We start from the raw sequence: 27988 nt of genomic DNA, 5'->3' as shown, positions 1-27988 counted from the left end.
GGGCTTTAGTTCTGCTCCAAATGTACTTACTGCTTTTCATGATATTATATTATATTATATTATATTATATTATATTATATTATATTATATTATAATACGAATTTAGCATTTTGCATTAATTATTTTTCTTTTTACTATTTTCTGTTCTGTAGTTTTGGCCTTACGTATTTAAAGACCAGACCACTTATCTTACATTGTTTATTCGAGGCGTTTTCTTACATGTTTACAGTTTTTCAGTTTTGAAGCACAGCTGGGGGACACAGGAGAAAGACCCTGTAAAGAGGAAGGAACGCTGAAGTGGATCACTCATACAAGTTTTTTGAAGCTGAAACTACAGCCAATGCAGTCCGGATTCTTATTGGACAAATTATTTGAGTCTTTTCCTGATTGGCTACTACTGTGAGCAGCAAGCGAATTCATTGGCCATTGAACTACTCCTCCTGCAGTCAGTCCCCGTGTCGTAGCTGTACTCTCCTTTCAGCACAATCTTTGGCATATATTACGTACGTGTAAGGATACACTACATTCGTGAAAAAATGGCAGCTGACGAATAGAAAAAAAGTGGATCTTCAGTCGAAAAAAGAAGGCACTTGTAAGTTAATACTTCAGAATGAATGAGTTGGAGTTTGGGGAAATTATCCGTGGAAGCTTCTCAATCCTGCCTACGTGCGATTCTCTCCGATACTGTGGAAGAAACTGTTCTCAGAGGGTTAACGCTAAGGTTAGCCAACCTAGTTATTAGCCAGCAGCGGTAGCTAACATACAAGCAGTTCCAGTTGTCAACATTGGGCCTAGACTATTACCTGAAACCGTTAATGTTACACAACAGAGAGCAGAGATGCATCATATATCATATATACATCATATATGGAACACTTTAAAACTCAGCGTTATGATAAATTAATTAAATTATACCTTCCTGCCTCGACATGTAGCCTCGCTAGCTGTTACAATCCAAGTTAACATTAAAAGGCTGGTGGGTGAGGCGACATAACCAGCTGATTTGAGAGTAAAAATTAGAAAATGTAGTTCTGGCTGTAGGTAATTATGAGGTTATAAATGTAGGTGTTGTGAATAATAACCTCTTGGGTCGATGTAACGTTAATTTAGCTCATAGGCGGGGCGTTATTAGCGTCATTATAATAGGCAATTCAGCGTGGCTAATATTACCTCAATGACTGAGACCGTGTTTCTACTGTAAATTTGAGGGGAGGGCACGCAGCTTTTATTTGCTGACCTAGAACAGCTGTTGTGCTTTCTTTATACCAAACTCACTAACTTACGGGACTCCTGGTGGTGGAGTTAGTTACATTCTACAGATGTTTTGGGAATGAAACTGAGGGAATGTACACAAAGTTGCAGACTGTGTCGTATGGGCTGTCCCACCACAGGCCCGGTTGTAGCTGAACCTCATGAAAAAAACCCACCTTGTACGAGGCTTCCTGTCTCCGTGGGAGTGACCCATTACTGGAAAACCACAATACTGTACGCGAAAGAGGTTCTGATGGTTTTTTACTTTACGAAAAAAGGTTGATTTCCGTTTTGCTAACCACAGTATCCTTTGCCTATCTTCATACTTTTACTATGTGGGCTATTTTTAGGGACATCTCCACTATTCCTTTAAAACTATAAGCTCATGCCTGACCTCCTCAGAATCAACTGGTTTTTTAGCATATTAAATGCTAAATGTCAGTTGAGCTGATTAGTAACTTAAGGTCTGCTGATTTGAGTCCCTATTCAGATGCTGGCATCTCCTCTCTCTCTGAGATGACTGTAGATGTAAACAATTGTAAATGATCTCACATAAAAAGGAGCATAATGAACTAAACGCTAATATTTAGAAGTTTAATTTGTTCCAACCCATAAGCAGCAGCTGCTGTGATTATTTCAGCAGACTGAGGAACAGCTGGAATTAACATCTGCACATTAGTTCTCTAAAAGAATAACACAGGGATGGTTAATATAGACAGAGACAGACTCTCGAAACCTCAGAACAAAAGCTCTTCAGCCTTTTATTGTGTCAGTTCACAAATACTGTTACAGTCAGTGCCCACAGAGTAGCTGCAGTAAAAAAAAGGTCAAGATAATTAAAGTTAATATGCACTGAAAGAAAAGGTCTCACCCTCCAGTCTGTCTCAGCCTTAAAGGTGCACAGGGATATTATTAATAACTGCTCAGTACTAAAATACATATTGTACTTAACAGGTAACATTCCCTTTCAGTTCCCTACAGCCAGTTGGAAATTATGCAAATTAGGCGAAATCTCTGATGGATCAAGCAGAAGTAACAACCATTTATCGATATGCTAATCATGTAAGAGAGTGAGAGGGAACATCACGGCACCAAAAAAGGCTGCTGCAACAAACCTGAGGTGCACAGAAATTTAGATTGGATGGTAGAGATTTAAGAAGGCATTAGGTGAAATACGTGCCATGTGGGCTCTACCTGTTGCATTGCCCTGATTTCATGGCTGAATACCTTCACTCACTCCAACACGGATCTGTCACTTCATGTTGATAATGGTGGCGTTACCGCTTCGAGGATCAGGAGGATTCATGTTTGTTTTTTTTGTTTTCTTTCATTCTGCTGTAACGGATGTACCGATCAAGATTTTCATTTTCTGATATCACTACCATAGATGTTGATATCTGCTGATACCAAATATCTGTCTGTGATCAATAAATAACCTGGTACTCTGACACTGAGGAAGACTGGGACCATTCCCAAACAGTAAAAACCTGACCCCCAAACCTGACCGTTCTTCCATGCTGTGTTAGCTTCTTCTCGATGAAGTTAACACAAAACAAAGATGTCATATTTGCCAGATATTCAGTCCAGATACTAGTTTGGTGCATCGTTTTTTTTCTCTATTCGTTTTTTTTAGAGGTCTGCAGGCAGTCGTCTGCATTTCTTAAATACCCATAATACTTCACTCTCTGTAGCCAAATACCTGCGCAAATAGATGTAGAAGGAGTATAATAAGTCAGGCTTTAGTTGTCAATCCCAGTTTCTCATTTGCTAAATTGCACATCTTTTATTCCTCTCTTTGAGTCTTATGCTATGTAACATTTGAAGTGGGAAGCTGGAATTCCTAAATTCACAATTGGAATTTTCAGCTCGAACACTCCCTCGAGTTGGATGTTCTGCTTTGGACAAATTGCCTTGTTGTTATTTCAATATTTTTAAGGCGTTTCTGTCTTGTTTCTGTCCCAAATGATCCATTTTTGTGTTTTCAGGACAAACTTTCAGAGAATACGGAAACAAGTCGGTTGATCATCTGGCACCTTGTTCATCACCATAAAAGTGCCACATTGGTCATCTGTCACCATGGGGAAAACGCCGCTAAAAGGCAAGGACCTTTCATTTGTTTGAGGAAGCTGGTACTTGTGCTTATACAAAATGGAAAAAAATGGGGGGTTTTTCATAATGTAAAAAAAAAAAACTGGTAGTAGTTTCCCTCAGATGTTTGTAAATGTTTGTTACACAGATTGTAGGGTATGTGGCGCCCACCCAAACAAGTTTTGGCTTGAGCCAAAAAGGAAAACCACCCATATTGTGACTAAATTCATATTCTAACCAGTTCTATTAATCGGGGCTTCACTTATCCTAGGAAAATTAACTTTTTTTGTTTATAAAATGGCTATAATTAACAGAGGGTGCCTATACTCTATTACATTCCATAATTATGAATATGTTCTGTGTTCAGACTGTAATTTAAAGCTTGTAATATAAGTTACATTTATAAGGACAATGTATTGTAATGCCTACATTGCCTGAAGTAAGATATAGGGGTTTAAAATGTTTCTAAATTTCTTTTGTTGTTGTCTTTGTAATTTTTAGATCAGAAAGAAGCCAAAAAAGAGAAATCAGGTATGACCCCTTCAAGTTTTTTTTTTAAATTGTGAAAGGATTCACTTCATTCTCATGTTTAACTCTCAGACATGATGAAGTTGATGAAACACAAGATGCACTCTAATAGGTATTTATGTAATCAGAGCAGGATTATAGTTGTTTTATGTAACTTCCTCATGAGCTTTTAATGACAAGCCATTGCAACAGAGAGAGGTTTGTTTGTATCACATACTGCTAAACATCCACAAGAGATGTTCTTCATTTCTTGTCATTATTGAGATTTTGTTCTCAGTGTTTTAAGAAATGAGAAGCTCAGTTGTGTGGCTTGTATAGATGGACTAAAATCATGGTATAATGTCACATTTCACACACTGATAAACTGTTTTATTTCAAGCTTTTGCACACGGATATTCATTTCTGTAATATTTAATAATTGATATACCGTATTTCCCGGACTACAAAGCGCACCTGAATATTAGCCGCACAAGCTAAAATCAGGGGAAAATCCTGTTTTGTACATACATTAGCTGCACCTGACCAAAAGCCGCAGGTGTTTCAATGTTGACTCATCATATGTAAGAGAATATGCACAAAGGGAATTGTCAGGAAAGAGATGGCTGTTTGGAGACACACCCCTTTTATTAATATTTTGAAAAACAAGTTATGGGTACATATTTGCACATGTGCTGTGCTTCATAAATGAGTAACAAATGTATTACATAACAATAACCTACAGCACACCAGAAAAATAGATTCGGACTACCTTTTAGGCTCAGGTGCAGTGACACGGCTTTAACAAGAAGAAAAGTCAGTCATTCACCACCATCTTCCTGCACTCTAAAACCACCAAAGTCCTCTTCTCCAGTGTCGGATACGAACAGGATCAGGATGGCTTCGTCATCCACTCTCAGCTTCTTTCCTTCGTTGTCACTTTCAAAACCAAAGAAATCCTCATTGTCAGTGTCGGAGTCGAACACCCTCTGAAGGGCCGTGGCGGTGTCCTCCTCTTCATCATGCAGCAGTCCAGCCCTTCGAAATCCGTTGGTGATCGTGGATGTTTTCACACTTTTCCACGCTGTCAGAATCCACCGGTGGAGTTGAGCACAACTTGCTTTTCGCAAGTTTATCGCCGCTCGTCATCCACGACTCCCGCTGAACGCGTAGCGCTACTTTGAAGTTTGTTTTTCGCGCTACTTGTACGGCACTATGTTGCCTGGCGGATGGACATGTGACCAACATACCACTCTTGAACCCCGATCCTTCCGCCAGGCAACGTAGTGCCGTACAACAGCGGAACAAACAAAACAAATCGTCTTACGATATGACAAAAATCATGGACAATCTATAGAAAAGCCGCACCTGACTAAAAGCCGCAGGGTTCAAAGCTTGTGCAAAAAGTAGCGGCTTATAGCCCGACAATTACGGTATTTAATAGATGAAATACACTTTCACTTTCTCACATCGCTTTCTCGTTGTTTCTCTTTAGATGCTTTTAGCTGGGAAGAATATCTCAAGGAAACATCATCGATACCAGCACCAGCAACCTGTTTTCGTCAGGTATGTCCTCCTGAGTTTATAAATGCTACCAAAGTCATGGTCATGTGACTGGTTTGGTTTGTGTGTTAGCAGGATTACTGACAAATGTATTTATTTGAAATAACAAAAACTGTGATCATTCTGGAGTTGTTCTCAAGAAAACATTCCAGAGTAACCTGGACCTGCAGTTTTCAGCCTTGGAGGAAGTGAGCCCCAGCTAGTCTAGTGAAACATTTGCTGAGGTCCATTTGCATGAATATAGACCCAGTGTCTTAGAGGAAAATGTAAATGTAAGGGATATCGCCTCGTTGAGTGACACTGGAATCGGGAAATAAGATGAAGTTTATAAATGGCTTTGGCCGATGTTAATCAGCTGGGTCACATCAATGGTGCACTGACTAAATGTTTCAACGGTCTGATGAAGGGCTGAAAGACTGTTTTCATGCATGAACTCTGGACCGGTACGCGGCTGTCTGAGTGTGAGTGCAGCAGTCCCAGTTACATGCTGCTTAGACCTGCCAATCAGATCAATTGTTTCAGACAGGACAAACAGAGGGCCTGCACCAAGTGTAAGATAGGCTAGTGTAAGATAAATAAGGATTATTTTGAATTGTAAATCATTCAGAGCTACTTTAGTAGAATCTAAGAATCTAAGCAAATACAGGTCTAGACAAGCCCTCGATTGTGATTGTTTGTGTGGGTTTTGCACCCTTTTTATGTGGTTTTAACAAGGAAGTGTACTGTGAATCACAGCAGAGCTAGTAACAAAGCTGTGGGATCACCACTGAGTGAGGTTTCAGTGCTGATGTATTTGGATTCAGGCAGTTAGGGACAGTGATTCAGTAAATTCTCTTCATTTGGATACTTGTTTTTTATGCTCCCAACACCTCATACTGGGTGTACTGGGACAGCTTTTGTTAGACTGTATAGAGAGTTCAAAAACATGTTTGTTTGCTGTGATTACAGCAACCACACTCGTGACATTTTTCTGTTATCTTCAGGTTAGAGTCCCACCTACCAATGACTTCAAGGTGGGAATGAAGCTTGAAGCTCACGACCCACGCAACTCCACCTCAGTTTGCATTGCCACAGTGATGGGTATTACTGGGGTCCGTCTGCGCCTCCGTCTGGACGGCAGTGATAACAGCAATGACTTCTGGAGACTAGTCGACTCCTCTGATATCCAGCCTATCGGCACCTGTGAGAAGAATGGAGATATGCTGCAGCCGCCGCTGGGTAAGGATTGGAAAGAAGCACATACAAGGTTTTGATTTTATCTTTAGTAACAATACACACAACATGAGCTGCAAATTATTCAATAAGGAAGACTTAACTCCCATGTCATCATTATTTTGACTTTGTTACAACCTGAAGTCAAGACAATGTCAGACATGTGAAGAATTATGTTTGGAATATTTTTAAAATAAAAATACATGGTGACAGGATTGCTTTCATCATATTGTACATCTTTATTTAGCTCATATTGGGCCTCTGTGCAGACCCCCAGTTTATCTTTTGTCTGAAACAAGCTGTTTTAGTGCGTATTCTGTTTAGCTACCCATCACAAACAGAAGATTTTTTAGCAACAGAGCTGTGTGCCTAAATTGACTATTTTAGGAATATCCTGTCTCATTTACATCATCAGTATTAAAGAGTAGAAAAAACTGATGCTGAGCATTTAGAGTCGCCTGAAACCTAATAAACAAACTTCCCACAACGAGGGCCTTACGTCACAGTATTTTTAAAAAAGTCTATTTTAATAAACACTCGATACATAATCTATCTGTAGATCAAAGATACAAGTTAACATGATTCAAATGCGTGATTTAAAATGCAGACAAACTCTTTTGTTGCTGTGTTTAAAAGCCTGTCAGCCCACAAGCTGCTGACTCGACTGATGGCAACAAAGTGGAGAACAAGAGTTGCTTGATTCAATTTCGCTTTTAGACAGTAGAAAATGAGCGAGCTCGGAGAAAAGTGGGTGAAATCTTCGGACTTTCTGGTATGTTCTGGAAATATGTTATTTGTTCCAGCTATCATTGAAGTGCTTCCGTTGACTGTTCGGGGAAAATATTTAGGGGTTGCAGAAAGGTCTAAACATTTGTATGGATGGATGGATTGTGTGGAATTTTGATGTGAACATACCATAATGCTGCCTACCAAGCAGCACTGACTAAATAACAAGGTCTACTAATAACAGTAACTTCTGTCTTCTGCATTAGTTCAACTTGGTTTTAAGCCTAAATTCCTGTCATTTCAGGATTTCGGATGAATGCCTCCTCTTGGCCCATGTTTCTGCTGAGAACCTTAAATGGAGCAGAGATGGCACCAGTAACAGCCTTTAAAAAGGTTTGTATTACCTCTGTAAACCTTTTAAAAAAGTATAAAGTATTTAAAAGCTGCTGCAATGACGAATGAGGACGTTGCCTTTATTTCCAGGAACCACCAAGACCCCCTCAGAATAGCTTTAAGCCAGGCATGAAGCTGGAGGCGGTGGACAAGAAGAACCCGTACCTCATCTGCCCCGCCACAATTGGAGAAGTGAAGGGCGATGAGGTCTTCATCATGTTTGACGGTTGGCGGGGCGCCTTTGACTACTGGTGCAAGTACGACTCCCGAGACATCTTCCCGGTAGGCTGGTGCTCCCTCACTAAGCACAGCCTTCAGCCACCCGGCAACAGTGGTAAGTCTTCGACTGTAGGGGGCAGCAGACATCTGCGCATTCCTCACTGCTGTAAATAATGCGGTTTGAGGCAGATGCTATTGTTTGTAATCAATCTTTCATTCATGCTCATTTAGTTGCAGCACACTCCTCCTCTCCCCCACACACCAGCCCGGAAATTACACCCACAGTTAGATAAATATAAACGCAATTAACATTAATCATGTTGTCTTGTTGCTTAGTCTGACAGAGGAAAATATACACAGGGTAATTTTTAACAGGTGCTGAGCACACAGTAGAAAAGGCTTGAGGTTTGCCTCTGTATGTGTGATTACATTACATATAAATGCACATATTTTAGAAGAATAACAGATTTGGATATGTGCATGAATATAGATTTTAATATGGATTTCAGTGAGTGATATTATGGCTCTTAGAAGTTATATAAAGGTCTTTTACACTTCTTCCACCTCTCTCTGAGAGATGAGAGGAAAGAAAAAATATAAACCACCAAGTGACACCAAGTGACAGGGACCAACCAATCAGAGGACACAGTCACAGGTGTACTGCTTAAAAAGCACAGCTGCAAACATTCCCATTTTATTACTGGAAAATGTAATCTTCCAGTAACCCTCCATTTTACCATTTCTGTCTGGAAAATTGGATAATTTGTATTTCCCTCAAACTGGAATACATCCACCCATAGGTTTCATGTCTTCATGTGAAGTTCCTTAAGTTTACTTTTTCAGTCTATATTAGAGCAGGGCGATATGGCCAAAAATATTTATCACAATATATATTTGAAAATTTGCGATAACGATATAACCGACGATATAATTGATGCGAGACAAAATACAACTCCACAACATTACTAGCGCAAAAAGACAACCTTCCATTTATTTTCACTTAAACAAGAAGCTGGTTTTTATGTACATTAAAGCTTTATAAAAATGTAACAGTGCAAATGCAAATTCCTTGCTGAAAGTTTAACCAAAAGGCATTTCCAGTAGAAATGGGCTGACATATCCTGAGCATAACCATGTATAATATCCACTGAAGTTAAAAAGAGGTGCTTTGCAACATTAAACTGCAGTGTGCAGTATGTATTTTTCGGACCATAAGGTGCACGGGATTATAAGGCACATTAAGCGAAACAAAGCAGTCAGATAAATCAAACTTTATTAAACTCATTCTTCTTGCTTCCTCCACTTCTGTACCATTGATTCATTAATGTTGAATTCTCTGGCAGCTGCTCTATTCCCATGTTGTTGCAGTCTATTAATGACTAACCTCATATTGTGGATGGATTATCTCAGTTGTTCTCCTGACTGAAGTTTGGTCCGTTTACAACATCCTGCCATGCGATTGCATTTGTCTCTAACCATGAAGAACCTTCACGTTAACTTTTATAAGTGGAAAAGTGTTAGTGTTCGTCCTCCAGCTTCACTGTTTATGTTATGCTAACATAGCTGTGTCGCTAGCGATCACGTAGCACATCATTATATACCAGCTAGCCCAACTTCAGTAACCCTACAAACGTCACTGCTGTTTAGTTTCCTGTCTTCATTTATGTTGGAAGTGATAGCAGAACTGTACGTTTGATTTTTTTCAGAAATCTCTCAGTCAGAACATGCTATATCATGCTTAGGTAACTAGCGAAACTAGCGAGCTAACTTCCGCTAGCTTCCTGCTAACGTCTAACTCCGTTAAATGTAATAACTTTAGTTTTCATGGATGCCTGGAAGTTAAACTTCATAGTTACACCTGGTAAAGCAGCAATGCTGATCGTTTTATTAAAGATGAAAGAATTTAGACAGTTTTTAACTCTAAGTGATGCTGCAGTGTTGTTTGACCTGAAGAATACGGAGTTTAGGACCCAGATTACTCCCAGATTTAAGAGCATCTTAGTCCGACAAATATGACAATAACAACGGCCGCTTGCATGTTCTGCAAAAAAATGTGCTTTGTCGTGTATCTGACGGACAAACACCAAACCAGTTCCACATCACGGAAGTTGCACCATTTTTACAAACCAATTCTGGTTCATCTGTTTCACTCAACAATCGGCCATGTGCGTATGAAAACAAAGGCACTGCGCATGCGCGTTTTACTCCCATTCTATCGCGATATTTCATTTTCCTATCGTTGCCTAACATTATACCGGTATTACCGTGAACGGTATAATATGGCCCAGCCCTAGTCTATATATACAATCTTCACAATGCATACTGTATCAAACTGTCTCCATACGTGGCAACCTTACACTCAATTCAAGAGGAATGTCTGCAGCTGATCGCTGCACTGGCAGAAGAGCTGGATATTGAATGAACTTGCTATCTTTCTTAACTGTTGCCTCACCACAGCACAGTAAAAATAAAACTATGAAACATGTACAAATTGTTCAGAATGTGCTGCTTGCCGGATATATGTGAGATGAGCTTCCCAGATCAATGACTCATAAGTGAAGAAGCAGCTACTTTTGGCTGCTTGCTTATTCATAAGGCATTGCTCCACATGTTTGATTTGGTGACCTTCCTAATGCAATCCCAATCCTACTTTCTTCCAGGATTGAACCAGGGATCTTTTGCTTGTTAGGCAAATGCTTAACCCACTACACTCCCAAGCAGATTTTCCATCAAACTAGCTGAGCTAGACAAGCAGTTCTCACTGTGCTGTCCCCATAAACACTATAAAAGATGGATGTGAGCCACTGTGATCTCACCTGTTAATTAGTGCAGTCCCGTCATTAAACATAGAGATGAGCGTTTTCATCATTGCCATCTTGGTTTTTTGAAATGTGACAAGAAAAAAACTACATGCCGATTGGCTAATGATTTGTCAGACAAGATTAACTATTTTGCTTTTCTAACTGTTAAAATAACTGTAATTTTACAAAATGAACCTAATGTTTTATTCAATGTGAAACAAAATAAATGAGCCCATGAACTCATCAGGAAAGTGTTTACAGAGCTCAGGGCTGATGATTTCTCTGTAGACTTCCACAGAACTCACCCACTCAGTCACCGCACCTTGACCCAAAAACTACCTAACTAATGCTCAGATTTGGCGAGTGTGAAGAAAGGGTTTTATTTAACCCAAGAAAATAAAAATATATATCAGAAGTACACAAGAATATGAAATAGGTATAGACCTAAAAATGTACAAAACAAGAACGTAAATAAACAAACTATAAAGTAGCAGAGCAAACCATTCTAAACAAAAAGGGGTTAAACTATAGGAACACTCACTAAATTTCATGCAAAAAAAGTCCATTGGCCCCATGCTGTTGCAGAGGATGGTTTGGTCCTCTTATTAACAGCTCCACCCTCAACAAGGGAGCAGCAGATTGGTAACTGAAAAGAAAAAGTAAAGGGAATTAATGCAACAAATAATCAAACTGTAAGTGTGGCAACTATATGTGGCAGTAATGCTGAAAGGCTTAAACCTCAAAGCGGTATACTTGATTTATATGTTGGTTGAGGAGAGTGGATGAATATTACCATTTTACCGTTGTTATTTCAGTTGTGTGGTTGTGATTATGGCCATCTTAGGCTGGGTTGGTGGTTTTGGTGGTTATTCAGTTGTGTTGTTAAACAAAGGCGGTGGGTATTTCTTCACTAAACTCTCGGAAGGCTTTATAAATGAATCCATATGGCATTAAAGTGGAAAGTCAGAGTTTAGCTAGAGGACAAGCAGATAAAGCACAGAAATGTCCTTCTTTTTTTGTGGGTGGGTGTGTGTGGGTGGTGGGGGTGTATTGTGTGTGTCATAGGCGAATGTTATGAAATCACCCAGAATTAATGGGATGCTGTGAAGTTGTAGCTAACCATAGCACCAACAGCTTTTGTTTGTGGATTTTTTGGGTGGATTTTGATAGGTGTAAGATATGGTAAATGGCCTGCATTTGTATAGTGCTTTACTCAGTCCCTAAGGACCCCAAAGCGCTTTACACTACATTCAGTCATTCACCCATTCACACACACATTCACACATATCTTCACACTTCTTCAACCACCACAGTCCTTAACCGTCCTATCAGCATGCAGTGATAGTTAATGGATAAAACTGGCTTCAGTGTAAGAACAGTTAAAATGCTTTGAAATTGAGACTGTATTTACAAAAACTAAACTGACTTTTTGTCTACAAGCTGTTTTAAATAATTATTTTAATTTTTAAAGAACCATTGAACAATCTGCATGCTCCCATTTATTACGGAGCTTCTGGCCAACGCCTAAAACCTGCACTTTCTCCAATGGCCAGCAGGCTGTAACTCCTCTGGCTGTAGAAAGTGGTCAATCTGTGACTGCAGGGAACTTTCCTGATAACTTTCTGGTGTCAGCTGCTGGTTTTAGCTCATATTAAATAAAACGTGAAACATGAAGGTCATTTTGTAAATTGTGGTAAATATTTAAGTTAGAAAGGAGGATTATCTGGGATGACTTGCCTGTCAACAAGTCCTCAGTTTCCCTCATTCCTGACTTCAACATGCAGAGCTGGTGACAGGAAATGCTCCACAGCCATTGTTTTTACAGTTGGATTAATAAGAAGTAGACCGGTAGTCCTGCACTGCCTCTGATTGTGAGTTTGTTGCTTCACACACAACATGCTCGATCTGGATCGATTTCCTTTCTACGGCGCTGCTATATCATCTTAATGTCTACTTTTTGACGTGGTCCTCTTTGTAGACTGCAGCTAAGTTCAGAAATGAGAACTTAGCCGCAGGCTCGGGGCTTCTGACGCTTCTGAGAGCGTCAGAAGCCCCGAGCCAACAGTCGTAGGAGACGAGCGGTGTATTGTGTGTGAAGCTGCAGATCAGTATGGAGGCCTGTTACGTTTGTGTGCGTGTCTGTTAGGGTGGCTGGGATGAAACGGACAGAATTACAAGTGGGAAGGGAGGAAAGCAGCAGCAGGAAAGAGGAGGAGGAATGGGATTTATATTCTTCACTACGTACCTGTTTACATGGAAGAATATATGTTTACATAAAAGCTGCTCAGTGTAGTCTCTACTGCACCAGCACTCCTTATATAGTGGATAAGATTATTAACCACAGAACAGATGAAAGACTTAAAGCCCTCTTTAGTTTTCTGTGTCATACATGAGCCCCGAGACTACTTTAAAAGCTGGAAAAAGTCTTTCCCTACCACTATTTGGTCTGTGTAGAACCTTGAAAAGCATTTTTATCACTTGTTTCTCTGCACGTTGCTATTGTTAGGTATTCTTTAGCACACACACAAACACAAGTATTTACTTGTTGGATACATGGGCTGTTGCTTTGTGTGGATATGTGGTAGGTTTTTTTTTGTTTGTTTTTTTTTTTCCAGTATGTTGAGAGTTTAGAAGGGAAACAGAAATCACTGCACATATAAACACCCACCAAAACCTGTGAACTGGTCATTCTGGCTTTGTAGCTTATTAGCTGTTGTCTGTGCTGTTGGTTAGAGAAACACAAAAACTGCAAAGATTACAGCATTTCATGAAACTTTCACTTGGTGAAATTTTTTGTATGGATCCAAAAACACTTTGTTTAAAACTGGCTTCTGTTCGAATGATACACAATATTATTTTGATTTGGGGCGCTCCCTGTGTCATTTTCAGTAACATTATGCTATCCTATCCTAGGCTGGCACCCAGAATATATATATTTTTAAATTTATTTATTTTTTAAATTAAGAAAAAACATTCAGCATGAGTTCCTATTTATTTGACTGGGAGCCAGTTCAGGGTCCAGAGGGTACTGGAGGCAGCAGTAAGGTATTTTTGTAGTGTTTGAGCGCTGACCCGAGGGACCTGAGGGACACCCTTTGACAACCCTGTCCATATGCATGACCTGCATGTCATCTGTTTTGCTTTCGTTTTGTTTTTTTAATATCCTATTTTTACATTTTTATGCACGTTTTATTCCAAGGACATATTTTCATTGACTCCATTTGTTTTTCTTGCAGTTACTCTGCCGAAGCACCTGCAGATTCTTCCCTCGTCGCCCTCTAAACCGAGTCGGCGATCCATGCAGTCCCCCTACAGACTCCCCAATCCTCTGCCCCCTTTGCCGGTCAGGAAGGGGGTCAGAGGCCGTCGGCCCAAAAGCGAGACCATCGCTCTCCTCAAAGCGGTGGCCGAGGCAGCCGCGGCCCAAAATGGGTCTGTACCTGAAAACACACAGCTGGTACCCCGAGTTCACAAGAAGAGAGGACCCAAACCGGGAAGCAAGGTGAGGCCCAGCTTTGACTGTTTAATCTGTTATCAGCCACACATTTTTATTAAATTTTCCCTTTTACAGCACACCCAAATACAAAAGCCTATAAGAGAACAATTAGTGGGCAAAAACTCATGTATGACAATTCAATTTGAAAGGTATCATCTTCTAGTTTAGGAAAACATGCTTGATTAGCACAAAATTAATACACAAGCTACGTCAGTTCAACTATCACTAAATCCTTTTTGTTTTTGGGCTTTGTCATTATCATTATATCTGAATCATACTAACTAAAACATGCTTCATGCCAGAACTATGGACAATGATCCGAAATGTTCAAATTGTTGCTTTTTTCACTTTTCTGACCCTGAAGATTCTAAAACCGTTTATCACAGTCCAAAACATCTTCTGATTGAGGGACTTACCAGCGTTATATGCTCGACTGAAATCCAGTCAATGTATCCATGTTGGAATGAGAAAGCGATTGTCCACAATCATCAATGAACGCCAATAATGGCTTCATTTTCACAAGCACAAAATAGATGCAACAACTGGGAAAACTGCCGTACAACCGCAGCAGTCCTGAAATGAAAACGACACTGAAAATGTGGCAAAAATTCCTTTTTTTTTTCTAGGCAACAAGCTCAAGAAAACAGTACTACCCAACAACAGTATCGGGGAGTTTTGTTTCCTATTTTCCAAACAATGTGGTTAAACAGCAAGCAGTTGATGTTGTAGGGCATTATTTACATCTTTGAATAATTTCATGAAAAACCCCAATGTTCTTTTAAACTGCGTGTCCTGACAAAGTTACACATCAAAATTGCTTCAGTTTTTCCAGGTCTGTGTGCTGAGCTGGTAACTGTGGTGATTATGATTTCTGTAAAATGGACCAAATGCAACTGCAGTTGTGATTGGCTCCTTGGACTATGATTGTTTGCAGATTACATTTTGATTTGTAATGAGAGCCTGGAAAGGTGGAAGTATGCTTCCATAAAAAGAAAACAAAGCTCTTCAGCATCTGCCTGTAATGTGTCCACACTGTGAAACCTTTAAACACTGAGCATTGCTTTAACCGAGCTTAAAGCTTACAGCAGCATGTCATCACTTTAATGTTTTATTGTGTAATGCATCAGGTGCACCCCCTTTTCACTCACAGTGGTGCACTTTTCTACCCAGTTTATTTCAGTGAGAGCAGGATTTTCAAACGTGGCTCTGAAAGATGTAAACACTGCAAAGGAGGGCATGTATCTAAGACATTTAACCATTTTTGTCAGACTTACAGCCATAATGCAGACACTACCCTCATAACTTTTTTTTTTTAATTCTTTAATCAAGGTTATAATTACTGCCCTAGCACACATATACACCCAGAACTAAGAATTAGCTTTACTTTAACATTCCTTATTGTTAAATTGTTTATAAACATCTGTTTTTCAGAGAAAGCCCAAAATGATCCAAGGCTCCACACAGCTGCCGAGCATCCAGGTGCCACAGGAAAGTCCTGCCAACCTAAACTCAGTGGTTTCGACAGGTAAACGCTAACGGCTCTACTGGTGAACAGAATGAAAGCTCTCATTTGAATGTCTGATTAGTTCAGTGTGTCTGCGTTGTTTCAGTGTGTGTGTACGTTAATAAGCACGGAAACTGCGGACCCCACCTGGACAGGAAGCAGATGCAGCATCTACCTGACCACTTTGGACCAGGTCCAGTGAACTCTGTGCTCCAGCAGGTCGTCCAGTCATGTATAGACTGTGCATACCAGCCTAAAGTCCTGCTCAGCGCTCTGCAGAATGACTCGGGCGGAGGGGAGGTCGTCAAAGGTATAAAGTTGTTCTGTTATTGTCACCTTAGGCAGCCGTGCATGATGATTGATAGAATACTAAAACATGTTCTCATCACCACAGTGAGAACAGATGGTGGAGTCCGTGTGGTCAGGCTACCGTCAGCTTCCAGTGCTTCCTTTGTACTGCGCTTCCTGGAGACCATGTGTCGTCATCTGCAGTGCGACAACCTGTTCAGCAGCCAGCCGTTCAGCCACTACTCGGCTTACGAGAGGAAGAAATCAGGTAAAGCCTGCAACTTTTTATTTTTAATAGCACTGTTTACAAATTGCTTTTACAGAATACTTTGACAAACCAGCAAAACAAGGATGGTAAATTCAAATAAAAAGAGACACAAGGGCAAACAAATCCAGTTTAAAATGAAAAATTTAGAACAGAGGAAAAATATAAAGACAAAACTCCATCAGCTATAACAGAAAATATACCCAAGGAAATTTTCAGAAGTGAAACTTTCAAGGACATTACAAAATGATATGAAGTGATGGAGGATGATAAGAAGAAGATGTTACATAAAAGGAAGTTTAGTAAAAGAAGGGATGTCAGTGGGCCACATCCCCCTCAGGCAGGTTGATCATCTTCGTATTTAATCCTGGACTTTGGAAGCAGCAGGAAGACCTAACCTGATGATCTAATGCTACGAACGGGCAACAATATGGGGTCAACGTTTCTGCTGTCTAGAGAAAGGTAGAGAAGCCAGGATCAGGGTGATGAATACTAAGAAGAAGAAGAAGGTGTACTTTATTGGTCCCCGTGGGGAAAATCCCTCTCTGCATTTAACCCATTCACTTAGTGAAGCAGTGGGCAGCCATTGGGCGCCCGGGGAGCAGTGTGTGGGGACGGTACCTTGCTCAGGGGTACCTCAGGGTAGCTGTTCAGGGGAATCGAACCCCCGACCTCCCGATCATGGGGCCGCCACTCTACCTACTGAGCTATCCCTGCCCTGCCTTACTACTAAAACCAGTAAGAAACCAGACTGCTGCATTTTAAACCAGCAGTAACGCGAGAGTAACGTCTCATTTGCACCACAAAGAAAAATGTTGCAATAATCTGGAAGAAGAAACTCCACACATCCATTAAAAAAAGCGAGAGTTCTGTGTGATTATCTTTAAACTTTCTCAGATATAAAATGAAATGTGGAATTTTGAATTCGCCATTGTTGAAAAAAGTGGAACGTGACGGACAAACTCTTAGCACATCTAAATGAAGGTGGTGTAAGTTTCTGTTCCTGTCACAGAAAGGTGAGAGCATCTCAAAGAATCCTACAGCCACAGATGTAGTGCTCTGGGATTTATTTCACCTGTGTAAAGAACATGAAATATAGATTCTGTCCTGTGTGGTCCTGTAGTTTTTGCACATACAGTAGTTGAGGTCTAAGATTAAGTGGTATGCTGTGAGGAATGTCCATGTATACAGTCGTATATCACAACTTTGGACTCATTTCCACTGCTAAAAAATCCTCCTTAACCCTGTTTAGTTTGTGCAGCTGCTGGATGGTGGGAATAATGAGAGCATGACACATCAAAGCTGCTGACTGACTGCAGTGAGATTAAAAAATTGGGGGAAAATCCTGATTGCTTTCTTGTGTGGCTCAAACCACAACGATCTACCAGTGCAGAGGACCTACCACCTAACGATTGACTAACAGTCAGTAGTAACCGGTTGTGTGGTTTCAGCTGGAGTGGGGATGCCAACAGCCGTTAGTTCGAGTGCGTCATCTGTTGGGAGGAGCTGGCTAACACTAACATGGTTCCAAGAAAGCTAAAGAGGCTCTTGGAACCCAAAGATCCCTCCTGAGAGAAATTTGGCCCTCTTCAAAAGATGGATCTCAAACAGATGGACTAAGAGTGTTTGTTAGGATTGTGTGAAAGAATCTGATCAGGCAATGAAGCATGTAGGCTAGTGGAGTGACGACACTCTTGGAATAAAAATGGCAGGTGTCTTGTTAGATCCAGATTGTGCAACTAGGCTGTAGATAAAATCTGACAGCGCAATCAAACTGAGAACTAAAGACATCTCAGAAGCCACACAGTCATCTTTTTACTGATATTTGAGCTTGTGTGGTGGTGTAATTTATACACAAACCACTGGTGTGAGTTAAAGTGAGTTTCTGTGTTTCAGTGAAAGAAGAGGTGATGGACGCGCCATCACTGGCAAGAGGGAGTAAACGAAGTCTCTCTGGAGTCTCTCCACCGTATGCAGCGCCGCTGTCTCCTAAACATTTACGTGCTGAAGCTCATCCTTCAGAAGGTACAGCTTTCCTTACGGATCTTATCCCGAAGAGCGGGATTATGTAATCTGTTACGTTTGTCTGTTTGTTAGCAGTCTACTGTTCAGTTTTCATGATATCAGATTTGTGTGATGGTGGGCAACGCCTCAAGCTGATTTCATTTTCAAGTTCACACCTAAATCAGTTTTTTCATTAAAATGCCCTTTGACACCAGAGTGACGTCATAACCAGCTGACATCAGGATGTAATGTAGTTATTTTTGAAAATGGCAGCCAATTAAAATTATTCAGAAACCTTAATTTGTGGAAAAACGCAACCTTGTATAAAATATTTTTTTTATTTTTTTGTAATCGGTAAGCACACATTTTTGACTCTGTATGCTTATTCTTGGTCTCTGCTAGGCTAGCTTTGCGTGATTCTGGTCCTGTCAAACAGAGCTGGTTGAGCTCACTTAGCTGTCCCAGTGTTCCCAGACTGGGAAGTCTTCAGTGCACAAACAATTAGAAATCATCCCAGTAAAGTGACGTTACTGAATCACTGTCCTCACTGCCTGAATCTGAATACATCAGCACTGTAGCTTCACTCTATTGTGACCCATAGCTCTGCTGTTGTTAGCTCTGTTACTGCTGCACAGTACACTTCCTCATTAAAAGCAGATAAAGAGTGCAAAGCCCAGGAAAACAGTCATAATCTCAGTGTTTAATTAGAGCCTGCTAAGATATTAATGTGGTTAGGAGTGCCTGTTTGGGCTTGTTTCAGCTTACGGGAGGGGGCTATTATCCTCATTTCCACTTCTTTATTTTTATTCTTGAACCCAGCTAGAATACTTTGCTGTCAGTGGGCCCATTTCACAAACACTTGTTAATTGATCGTTACTCAGTCACCGTTAAAGAGAAAAATATGATAAAGAGAAAATTCAAATGGTTTTGGAAAGAAGAGAAGACGAGCTTTACAGAAATAGAGTGTATTGTGGTAGTGCATAGCACTCGCAAGCTACTACTGTCTGAACGCAATCAGAAAAATCAGCTCCACCTCGATCTTACCCAGTGTTGCCAACTCCTCAGTAAGGAAAATCGCTATTGGCTGTCCTAAAAGTCGCTAGAAATCGCTAAATGATGTCATCGCCTAATTTGCATAATTGGTCATGCTAATGTAATTGTAACCTATGTTGTAGGAGAGAGAAATAACATCGTGGAAAAGACATAAAGTGAGTAAAAAAAACGTCCTAAATGCATTTCGAAAGATTTTAGAACTATAAATAAAATTTCTTTTACCAATTATTGCTTCTTTTTTTTTTTTGTAATGTCACAATTCCAATCCTCCTCCTTTATCCGGGCTTGGCCCAAGAAAAAAGTGACCCGAAATAGGCACTCTAGTGGAGTTACTGTGTGTGTTTGTGTGTTTATAAGTAGTTTTAAACCTTGTGATCCACAAAACATCATAACAGTAAAAGAAGAACTGACTCTGTTACAGTCAGTGCGAGAGCTGCGGCTTCGCTCATGCGCGATTCATTTGCCGCTTGGACGCATAGGTGTGAACATCTCCTGCCCTGATAGCAGCTGGGGGAGGACTATCCTCCGCCCGTAAGCGCTTTGGCATGGGCGAGGTTCCCACCGCAGCACCGCTGCTTGTTGAGAGTAAGAGCGATACGCACTTTCACGTCAAAAAGCCGTCATAAATAAGTCTCCAATAACACCAGAGAAAGTCGCCAGATTTGTCGCTAGTCTCTTTTTAGAAAAGAAGTCACTAAGGGGGTCTGAAAACTCGCTAAATATAGCGACAAAGTCACTAAGTTGGCAACACTGATCTTACCATCTGTGCTTCACATTACTTTAACTCGGCCATTTTGGGCTAGAAAGAAAATTCCATTAATTCCTGAAAAATTAGTTTTACAACCAAAATGACAAAATGGGTACAGGCAGCCGGTGATATGTGGGTGATAAAGGATTGAGGCAAACTTTCCTCTGATTGGCTGCCCCTCAACGGTCAAGGCTAACCCCCCTGATTAGGTTTTTGCTACGATTTGTGCGTTGAACTTTGAAGATTGTTTATTTGTCACGTGCATAGTTATACAAGTACAACACGCAATGAAATGTGACCTGCGGAGCGGTCAGGAAGGCGTCTGGACGTGTCTGCGGCATCTTAAAACGTGTAGAGAAACAAAATTAAGCAAGCAGTGCGCGCAATGACTGTGCAGCCAGATCTGTGCGCCTAAGATGACCATATAAAAGAGATCCACTGTATGACCTCATACTGAGCCAAAAGTAGAAAAAACTGTGGACGTTTAGACGTCTCTGAACCCTGAGCTTTTGACTCACAGGGATTACTTTTACAGACGCTGATCTGCAAATTCACAATTCTGTGTGTGTTCTTTCTGTCTAAAATGACATTTTAAAGTTGTGCATGTTGTTTCTCTTTCCAGCAGAGACTCTGCCCCATGAAGAGAATGGCTTAATAAAGGAGCAGCGCTACATGGACTCCGCCTCCAACTCCATGACCCCGCGACCCCAGACTATGCGGAGTTTCTCGGAGTACCACTCCCAGGCCAGCAGCCTCTACCATCACAGCAGCAGCAGCACACCGATGCGCCGCCTTTCATCTAACCCTGCAGAAATGAGCTCCACACAACCCCTCAGAAGAGTCGAAGGTAGAGAGAGAGCTTGTGTGTGTCAGATACACCTGTGTTTTCAAAAGACTTTTAAATAACACAATATAAAAGGTGCTCTGCTGCAAATCTACATAAATCATAAATGAATCATGTACTTATAAAGTTGTAATCAGCTGTTCTCCAATGGTTCAGACATGAACTTCACCATAGTGGCGAGCAGTGCGTGATGGGTAGTCCCCACTGATGAAGTTAAAGTCAGATCCTAAGTGATCCATGTGTTAATGAAGTTACTATACCAAATGAGTAAATAGGGGAAACTATCACAGACAAAACAGGCATGAAAATAAAACATGCTTATTTTTGTTTCTCTCACTTTGACCTCCAAATAGTTTGTTTTGGGGTTTTTTGTTGTTGTTGTTGTTTTGTTTTTTTTCACATTAGCAGACTGTGAGCTGTTGTACGAGGTTGAAGCTCCAGCTGTGCATGTTTTGGCCAACATAATAAACACAACAACTTGTTACCAACGGTTCATCAACTAGGAGGCTCAGAGGATTTGATTCTTATTATGGTCATTTGTGCATCACTAGCAATACCACATAAAAGGTTTTTCTTTTGATGAATGGAGCCTGATCAGCGGTTTGTGGATAGCTTATTTAATATTTGTGAGTTACAAATAAACAACAGTAGCTACAGATTAAAACTGCCGCTGTCTTGGATCGTTGTGTCAGTGGGGCAGCTCCAGCTTTCTGAGATGGAAATCAGACATGAGAGTTCCAGATGAACGTAACCTGCCAGTCACTCTGTAATTTGCTACTGGAGTTTGAACATGAGAAGAAATTAATTCCATTTCAATGTTTTGTGCAGCTGCCAGCTCCACCACAGGTCCCGAGGCTCTGGCGTCTGAGAGGGAGAGTCTGCAGTTCCCCAGCAAAAACCCCTCCTCCTGGTCCATCGAAGAGGTGATGCAGTTCGTCAGGGACGCCGACCCCACAGCTTTGGCACCTCATGCTGAGCTCTTCAGAAAACATGTAAGTTAATGAAAAATGTATCCGATTTTCATTGTTTGTATTCATTTTTACTCTGGAGCTCGTTTGTGGAGAACCATCTTGAAAGGAAGTCTGCAATTTCATTGCTTTTTCTCCTTCTTCTCCAGTTTCATTCAATCGCACATCTTCAACTACCCACAGATGGCGGCAATAAGCCCGTTTTCTATCGTCTGTGATCTAAATCTGAAAGGAAACTTTGCAAACACTCTATTTAAGGCAGCTCAGGCTAAGATGATAAAGATGGCCTTAATTTAACAAGATCTAGAATAAGCCTCGAGGTTTCCATCGTTTTACCTGTGAAAAGATGGTCATGGTTATGTTCAGTTATGAACCTCATTTTACTCCAGCTGTTACAACAATCTGATAAAGTGAAAGGTTTGGGCACACTCTCCTATTCATTTATTAAAACCTTTGACAGATATTGTGTCTGATTGTGAAGGCAGTGTCACCTGGGTCTTTATCTAACACACTGTGCACCCAGCAGACTTTCTGGGTTGGAGGCAGAGCAGCGAGATGCACTTTCAGCATAAAAACCCCACAACTGGGGCCTAACTCACTGCTGAAGACCCCCAAAATATTTGTTTTCAATTGGAATTATATATATTTTTTTAAATTACTGCATGGTTATTTAAGCTAATGACAGTGTTTCTGTTTTTCTAATACAAGTCCCGGTGTCTGTTTCCACAGGAGATTGATGGCAAAGCTCTGATGCTCCTGCGGAGCGACATGATCATGAAGTATATGGGTCTGAAACTGGGGCCCGCACTGAAGCTCTGCCATCACATAGAGAGGCTGAAACAAGGCAAACTGTAACTACGAGATCCCGGCAGAACCCACGAGCAATAAGCCCCGAGAGAGCCGGCGTTTGCATACTGACTCATGGGGCACACAGGGGTTACATGTTACTCCAGACTCCACCTGGAGGGAGCGGATGGATGTTACAACGTCATCCCGACTTTGCGAGTGGAGAAAGTGTGCCGTGCATTGCTGACACATTACCTCATCCCCTCATCAGTGAACAAAAAGCTGTTCGGCTCTCATAGACATGCTGACTCTGAAATCCCAAAGGAAAATAATCCCCGTAGTGTTTACATTGCACATGTGCGCACATTTTCTTTCTTTCTTTTTTTTTTTTTAAATGGAGGAGAAATCTTTTGATCCTGGTTTTGGATCCCCCAAAGATGGTGAATGTTTCTTCTTATATCAATTGTTATTGTTAAATCGATAAGGAAGGGTTGGTATACCGAGAAAAAGATCCATCAGATATTCCTCCACAGGGTTTGAATGCTATTTTTATTTTATTTTTTATCATGTATAGCGGTTTATCTGCCTGCCTGAAGAATATGAACCCATTCCACTTCTTTCACACGAGCTTTCTTTGCTTTGAACTTTGTCGGCGTCAAGGCGATTATGTTATATTCTGATGTTTCCCACGAGTGTCTGGCAGAATCAGCTCCTGCTGCAAGGCATTCTCGGTGGTCTCCAAACCGTCTGCATCCCAAGCACACGCCAGTTGAGGGTTTATCAATTTCAACGGATGGGAATGTTTAGGAAGTGCAAATCGGACATTTCTAAGGGCTTTCTTTGTTAAGTTTGACTTAATATTTTTATCAGTCGTGTCATTTAAGCTCATCGGTCCGACCTCAGTGTTGTCACTTTCGACCATTACAATCACTGTTAGCAATGAAAACAGATGTGTACAGTTTTATGGGTTTAACCATGAATATCAGCGACAGAATGTACATTTTGTAGAAACGTAATATTTTAAGGAAATAAGTTAGAAATGTGAAGATAAAGGGGGATGGGGGTTCTTCTTTTTAATAGTTAACGCAGTGCTTTTAGTTCAAATACTCCCAGTACTAAACTCTGCCTTGCTTTACCTACAATATTTCTCAGGTTTATGTGATCTTTGTTAGTACAAGATTTTGTAGCATACTGTTTATAATATACTTCCTGTTACCCCCTTCCCTTACTTAAAGACTTGTGCCATATAAATAGTCAACACATGATCCAAGTGCTGTTGATTTCTTTCCCTTCTTGCATCTTCTTTAAACTACTTGAAAAAAGTGTTGCAAAACATCACTTGTCCATTACAAGTCATCACACCAGATAAACAATGTGTTTATGATGTTGTGTATTTTCTCTTCTTTTCTATAAACCTGTCAAAAACAAAAAGATGTGTTGTTACTGACTTTTTCATCTGATTAACCAGGATCACATATAAAAGCTCGCTGTCAGTTTTGCTGATTTAGGAAAATGTTTTAAAAATTCAGGAAAGTGAGAATTTCTGTGTATTTAAAACAAAAATGTTATAGTTCGGTAATTTTATTGATAAACTCCTCAAACTTTGATTTGATAAGTATCTGAGGCTGAGACCACAGGACTGTAAAACATGATTATTGGGCTTCATTTCTGTACTGAACAGTCATTTTAAGATTAGCTAGTAAATAACAATTACTTAATGTTGTTCATGAGACTAAAGTCATCTTACTTTGGTAATGTAAATATAATATGGCCAATATTAAAGTTATTATTTCAATCATTAATTATTACAGCAGCGAATAAACTGTTTCAAATACTGAGCTTCAGTAAAGATTCAAGCTGCATTTATTTATATTTCCTGTCACCTTAAAGCTTCACTCAAAGACAGGTTTCTTTGACACTGTATATATAAATGTATTATATATAAGACATATTGTTCTTTTAATATGTTGCCATTACTAAATTTCTCTCAGTGCTTACTTTAAATATCCATGAAATCATCACATTCTCTGTAAGATTAAACAAGTAAAAAATATAACCTAAAGGCATTGCTAACAACTTCAATTCTTAACACTAAAAGTTGAAAGAGAAAACAAAATACTTTGAAGCACAACCAAATCTTAACACACATATATTTAAACTTTGTTCATAATTTTGAAATCTAAATGTTTTGCTAGCAGCTTTATTAGTTAAATGTATAAATCAACAGTTGGAAGTAATTAAAATACTATTTTTAATTATTTAATTCTTTAAACTGACACTGATCAAGGTTTGAAGTATCTAGTTCAAATTATGAATAAATACTTCAAACATATAAGCTAAAACTACTGCTAGTTGTAAAAACTATTAGCTAACAGTATGAAAGTCTGAAAAAATAAAGAAATGTAAAAAACAAACAAACTATTAGCTAAGAGCAATAATTAACAGTTAAATAAATTACATTCTTCAAGCAAACTTCACTACTGGCTAAAAAAAAAAAAAAATTAAATTAAAAAAAATTATTGCACTAAATATAAAAAATATAGCCATAAAAGTAAAAGTTGTGACAGTTTATTAGCCGCTAACTTTAACTGGTGAACATAAATTTTAAAGTTCAAATGAAAACATTTGAATATGAGAGATTACGGTGAAGGGGCTCTCAGATCCATCTGACAGGACTTTGGCAGTAGATCAGATAAAAATGGGGGATCCACAACTGTAGACCGTAACTGACATTTGATAGGATTAAAACCCAGTCTGAGACCAAATCATTTTGATTCAAACCACATGTACAAAGAGCAAGGATAAAGCAATAACAAACTCATTGAATTAAATATTTAAACATCTTTGTTTGTACACTTACCAGTTACCTTCTCCGTCTGCATGACAGAGTGTGTTGTCCTCCGATATCAAACCATTTCCACCAAGAAACCACAAACCTTTTAGACTGCAACTTCTTTTAAAAAAAAGAAAACTCAGGCAAACGATTCAGAATTGAAGATTTTAGTTCACTTCCATATAAAAAAGTACACATACTGTACAGTAAGCAAACATTTATCTCCCACCACATTTCAAATGATGACCTTTTAATAAATCTGCTGTCAGAAGCAAAAAGGTACTTCGGCTGTATTACAATATCAATATCAATTCACTCTTTACCTCCTAACTGATCACTCATTATATAAACACGCTGTATAAATAAAAGTTGCACAAGTAATAAATTAGAGATGTTACTATATAACTAGAGTGATCAGGTCAAACTACTAAACCAAAGAGCTCTGTTTAAAGGACTGCAGGCATGAGTTAAGATGTGCTGAGACTGCTAAAGTACACAGATATAAATAAGAAACTGGTTTCCAAAAAAAAAAAAAAAAAAAAAGGAAGGAGAGCATCAAGATTTTTTCCATCTCTGTTCAACTAGACAGTCTGCATATGGCTGTTATTAATTCTTGGCCTGTAATTCACAGATTTACATAACTCTTGCAATCAAAAGAGGGGCAATGCAGTTTGGGGAGAATAATAGGTAGGACAGCCTCTAACTATGACAAAGTGCACTCAACATATGATCCACATTCACAACTCTGGGACAGAAAATTACCATGCTCAAAAAAACAATTAAAAAAACAACAACAAAAAAAGACACTTAAACCACTTGGAACAGATGTTTACACGATTGAAAATGGGTGGATTTTCATCAATACTGGTTCTAATAAACTAATCACACAGTTAACACATACACAAACAGAATTCTCTCTCACTGAAGCCAAGAAATTGGTCATTATTTCTTCTTAACGGCAGCTTTTCACTACAGTTTCAGCTCTGCTTCACAGCTGATTTAATCAATAGCAAACCTCCCCTCAGATTCACTTAAAGGGGACCTATTCTCCTCATTTCCAGCTACATGGTTTTAAAAGCAACTTTGCATAATTCACAGCTCAAAATAATCCTGATGTATCTTATACTCTGCCTTGGTGGAGCTCCTGCAGTTTATCCACTGGCTGAAACAAGCAAGCTGTATCATCAAACACTGCAGTTCCTAAACTGGCCATTTGAGGCTCTCTCCATAACTGAGTCAGTCTCCACAGACTGTTAAAATGCCCAACTATACAGCAGAAATAAACACGTTTACATAGTTGTACACAAAGCAGTTTTGGTCTCTTTAGCCAGCTTCCACCTTCATAACAACTGTGCCTTTTCATAGCGATCTTGACGTCCCCCATTGGCTTCTAGGCTCCATATTTAGAAACTTTAACTTTACCCACGTTTGGCCACAACCATGTTACATTTTTCAACCAGAAGAACAAGCTGTAAATTTAAGATTTAAGCCTAGGGAGATGATTGGAGACAGCTTCAAGTGAACAATAGAGCAACTGCACTGTCTTTACACTTTCAGCTAATTCCTGCTAATTAGCAGATATAGCTAACGTTACCTAATATTTTAGAGCTCCACCCTCTCACCTGAAAATATTAAAATGTGGCTCCACAAAAATGAAAATGATTGTAGCCAAAATACTCAAGTGAAGGCATCAAAATGTAGATGTCACTGTCATGGTGGCTAAGTCCATTTTTCATATACAAGCTGTGTCCCAAAACCTAGGCCACATCCTTCGGAGACCGCATTTGTAGACCAATTATGTCAAAGCCAGGTGACAAAGGCTGTCCCAATTCGAAGGCTGCTCCAAATGCAGTCCTTCATTCCCCCCGAATGTGAAGGATGGGTCGGGTGTATCCTTCGTGGCCCAACCTATCCCAGAATTCATAGCGCGGCCCAGCCAATTCCAGTTTCCAACAATGGCGGCAGCTGCTTAGTTTTAATATGACTCCTATTACTCTTTCTGGGTCACAAAATAAACTTTTAACATATTTTCAGGTGAGAATGTAGCTGTGTAAACGTCAAATATCTGCTCGGTTTATCAAAATATCACATATTTGCAAAAGTGCTCTGACGTTTTCACAGAAGTCTGTTACCCACCAGCTCGATAGCTAGCCGGGGATCAGCTAGGCTCGCTAGAGCCGGTGAGAACAGCAAACTCCCGGTACATCATTTTCGGACCTCCTGCGGTCTTTTGTTACTAAGATTATGATATGCAAGACACTTAGATAACATAAAAAAATGTATTGTTTGGCTTTTTTCTGTTTTATTAGTTTGAGTAAATCGGTTTGGCTGAGATTAAAGTTATAGTTCTCACACAGCTGAATAAACATCAAACAGAAAACTGATTAAACAGAAGTGTTAGATGGTAGAGCCTCGCACTTCCGGCCTTCAAAGGAACCGGCA

At 39.8% G+C, this 27988-nt stretch overlaps 1 protein-coding gene across 3 annotated transcripts; it reads left to right on the top strand.

Moving 5' to 3' along the window:
* Positions 1-281: 281 nt before the first annotated feature.
* On the top strand, positions 282-23978 carry LOC309699697 (sex comb on midleg-like protein 2). Of its 3 annotated transcripts, none has more exons than XM_082522828.1 (15): positions 282-592; positions 3237-3349; positions 3841-3870; positions 5339-5409; positions 6390-6624; positions 7649-7737; positions 7828-8071; positions 13994-14259; positions 15685-15778; positions 15864-16067; positions 16152-16313; positions 18207-18335; positions 20741-20962; positions 21788-21951; positions 22657-23978. In XM_082522828.1, the coding sequence occupies exons 2-15, from the start codon at positions 3328-3330 to the stop codon at positions 22780-22782; spliced, it is 2058 nt and encodes a 685-aa protein (XP_082378954.1). In that variant the 5' UTR covers positions 282-592; positions 3237-3327; the 3' UTR covers positions 22783-23978. The 3 variants fall into 3 exon arrangements, with proteins under 3 accessions (XP_082378954.1, XP_082378952.1, XP_082378953.1); XM_082522826.1 differs by having other exon boundaries at positions 284-592; positions 20738-20962; XM_082522827.1 differs by lacking the exon at positions 282-592 and adding an exon at positions 606-721 and having other exon boundaries at positions 20738-20962.
* The last annotated feature ends 4010 nt before the right edge of the window (positions 23979-27988 follow it).

Source organism: Aulonocara stuartgranti, assembly GCF_965226115.1.
Source record: "Aulonocara stuartgranti genome assembly, chromosome: 23".
NCBI lineage: Eukaryota > Metazoa > Chordata > Actinopteri > Cichliformes > Cichlidae > Aulonocara > Aulonocara stuartgranti.
Note: the sequence above shows the minus strand (reverse complement) of the source record. Positions and strands in the feature narration are given on the sequence as shown.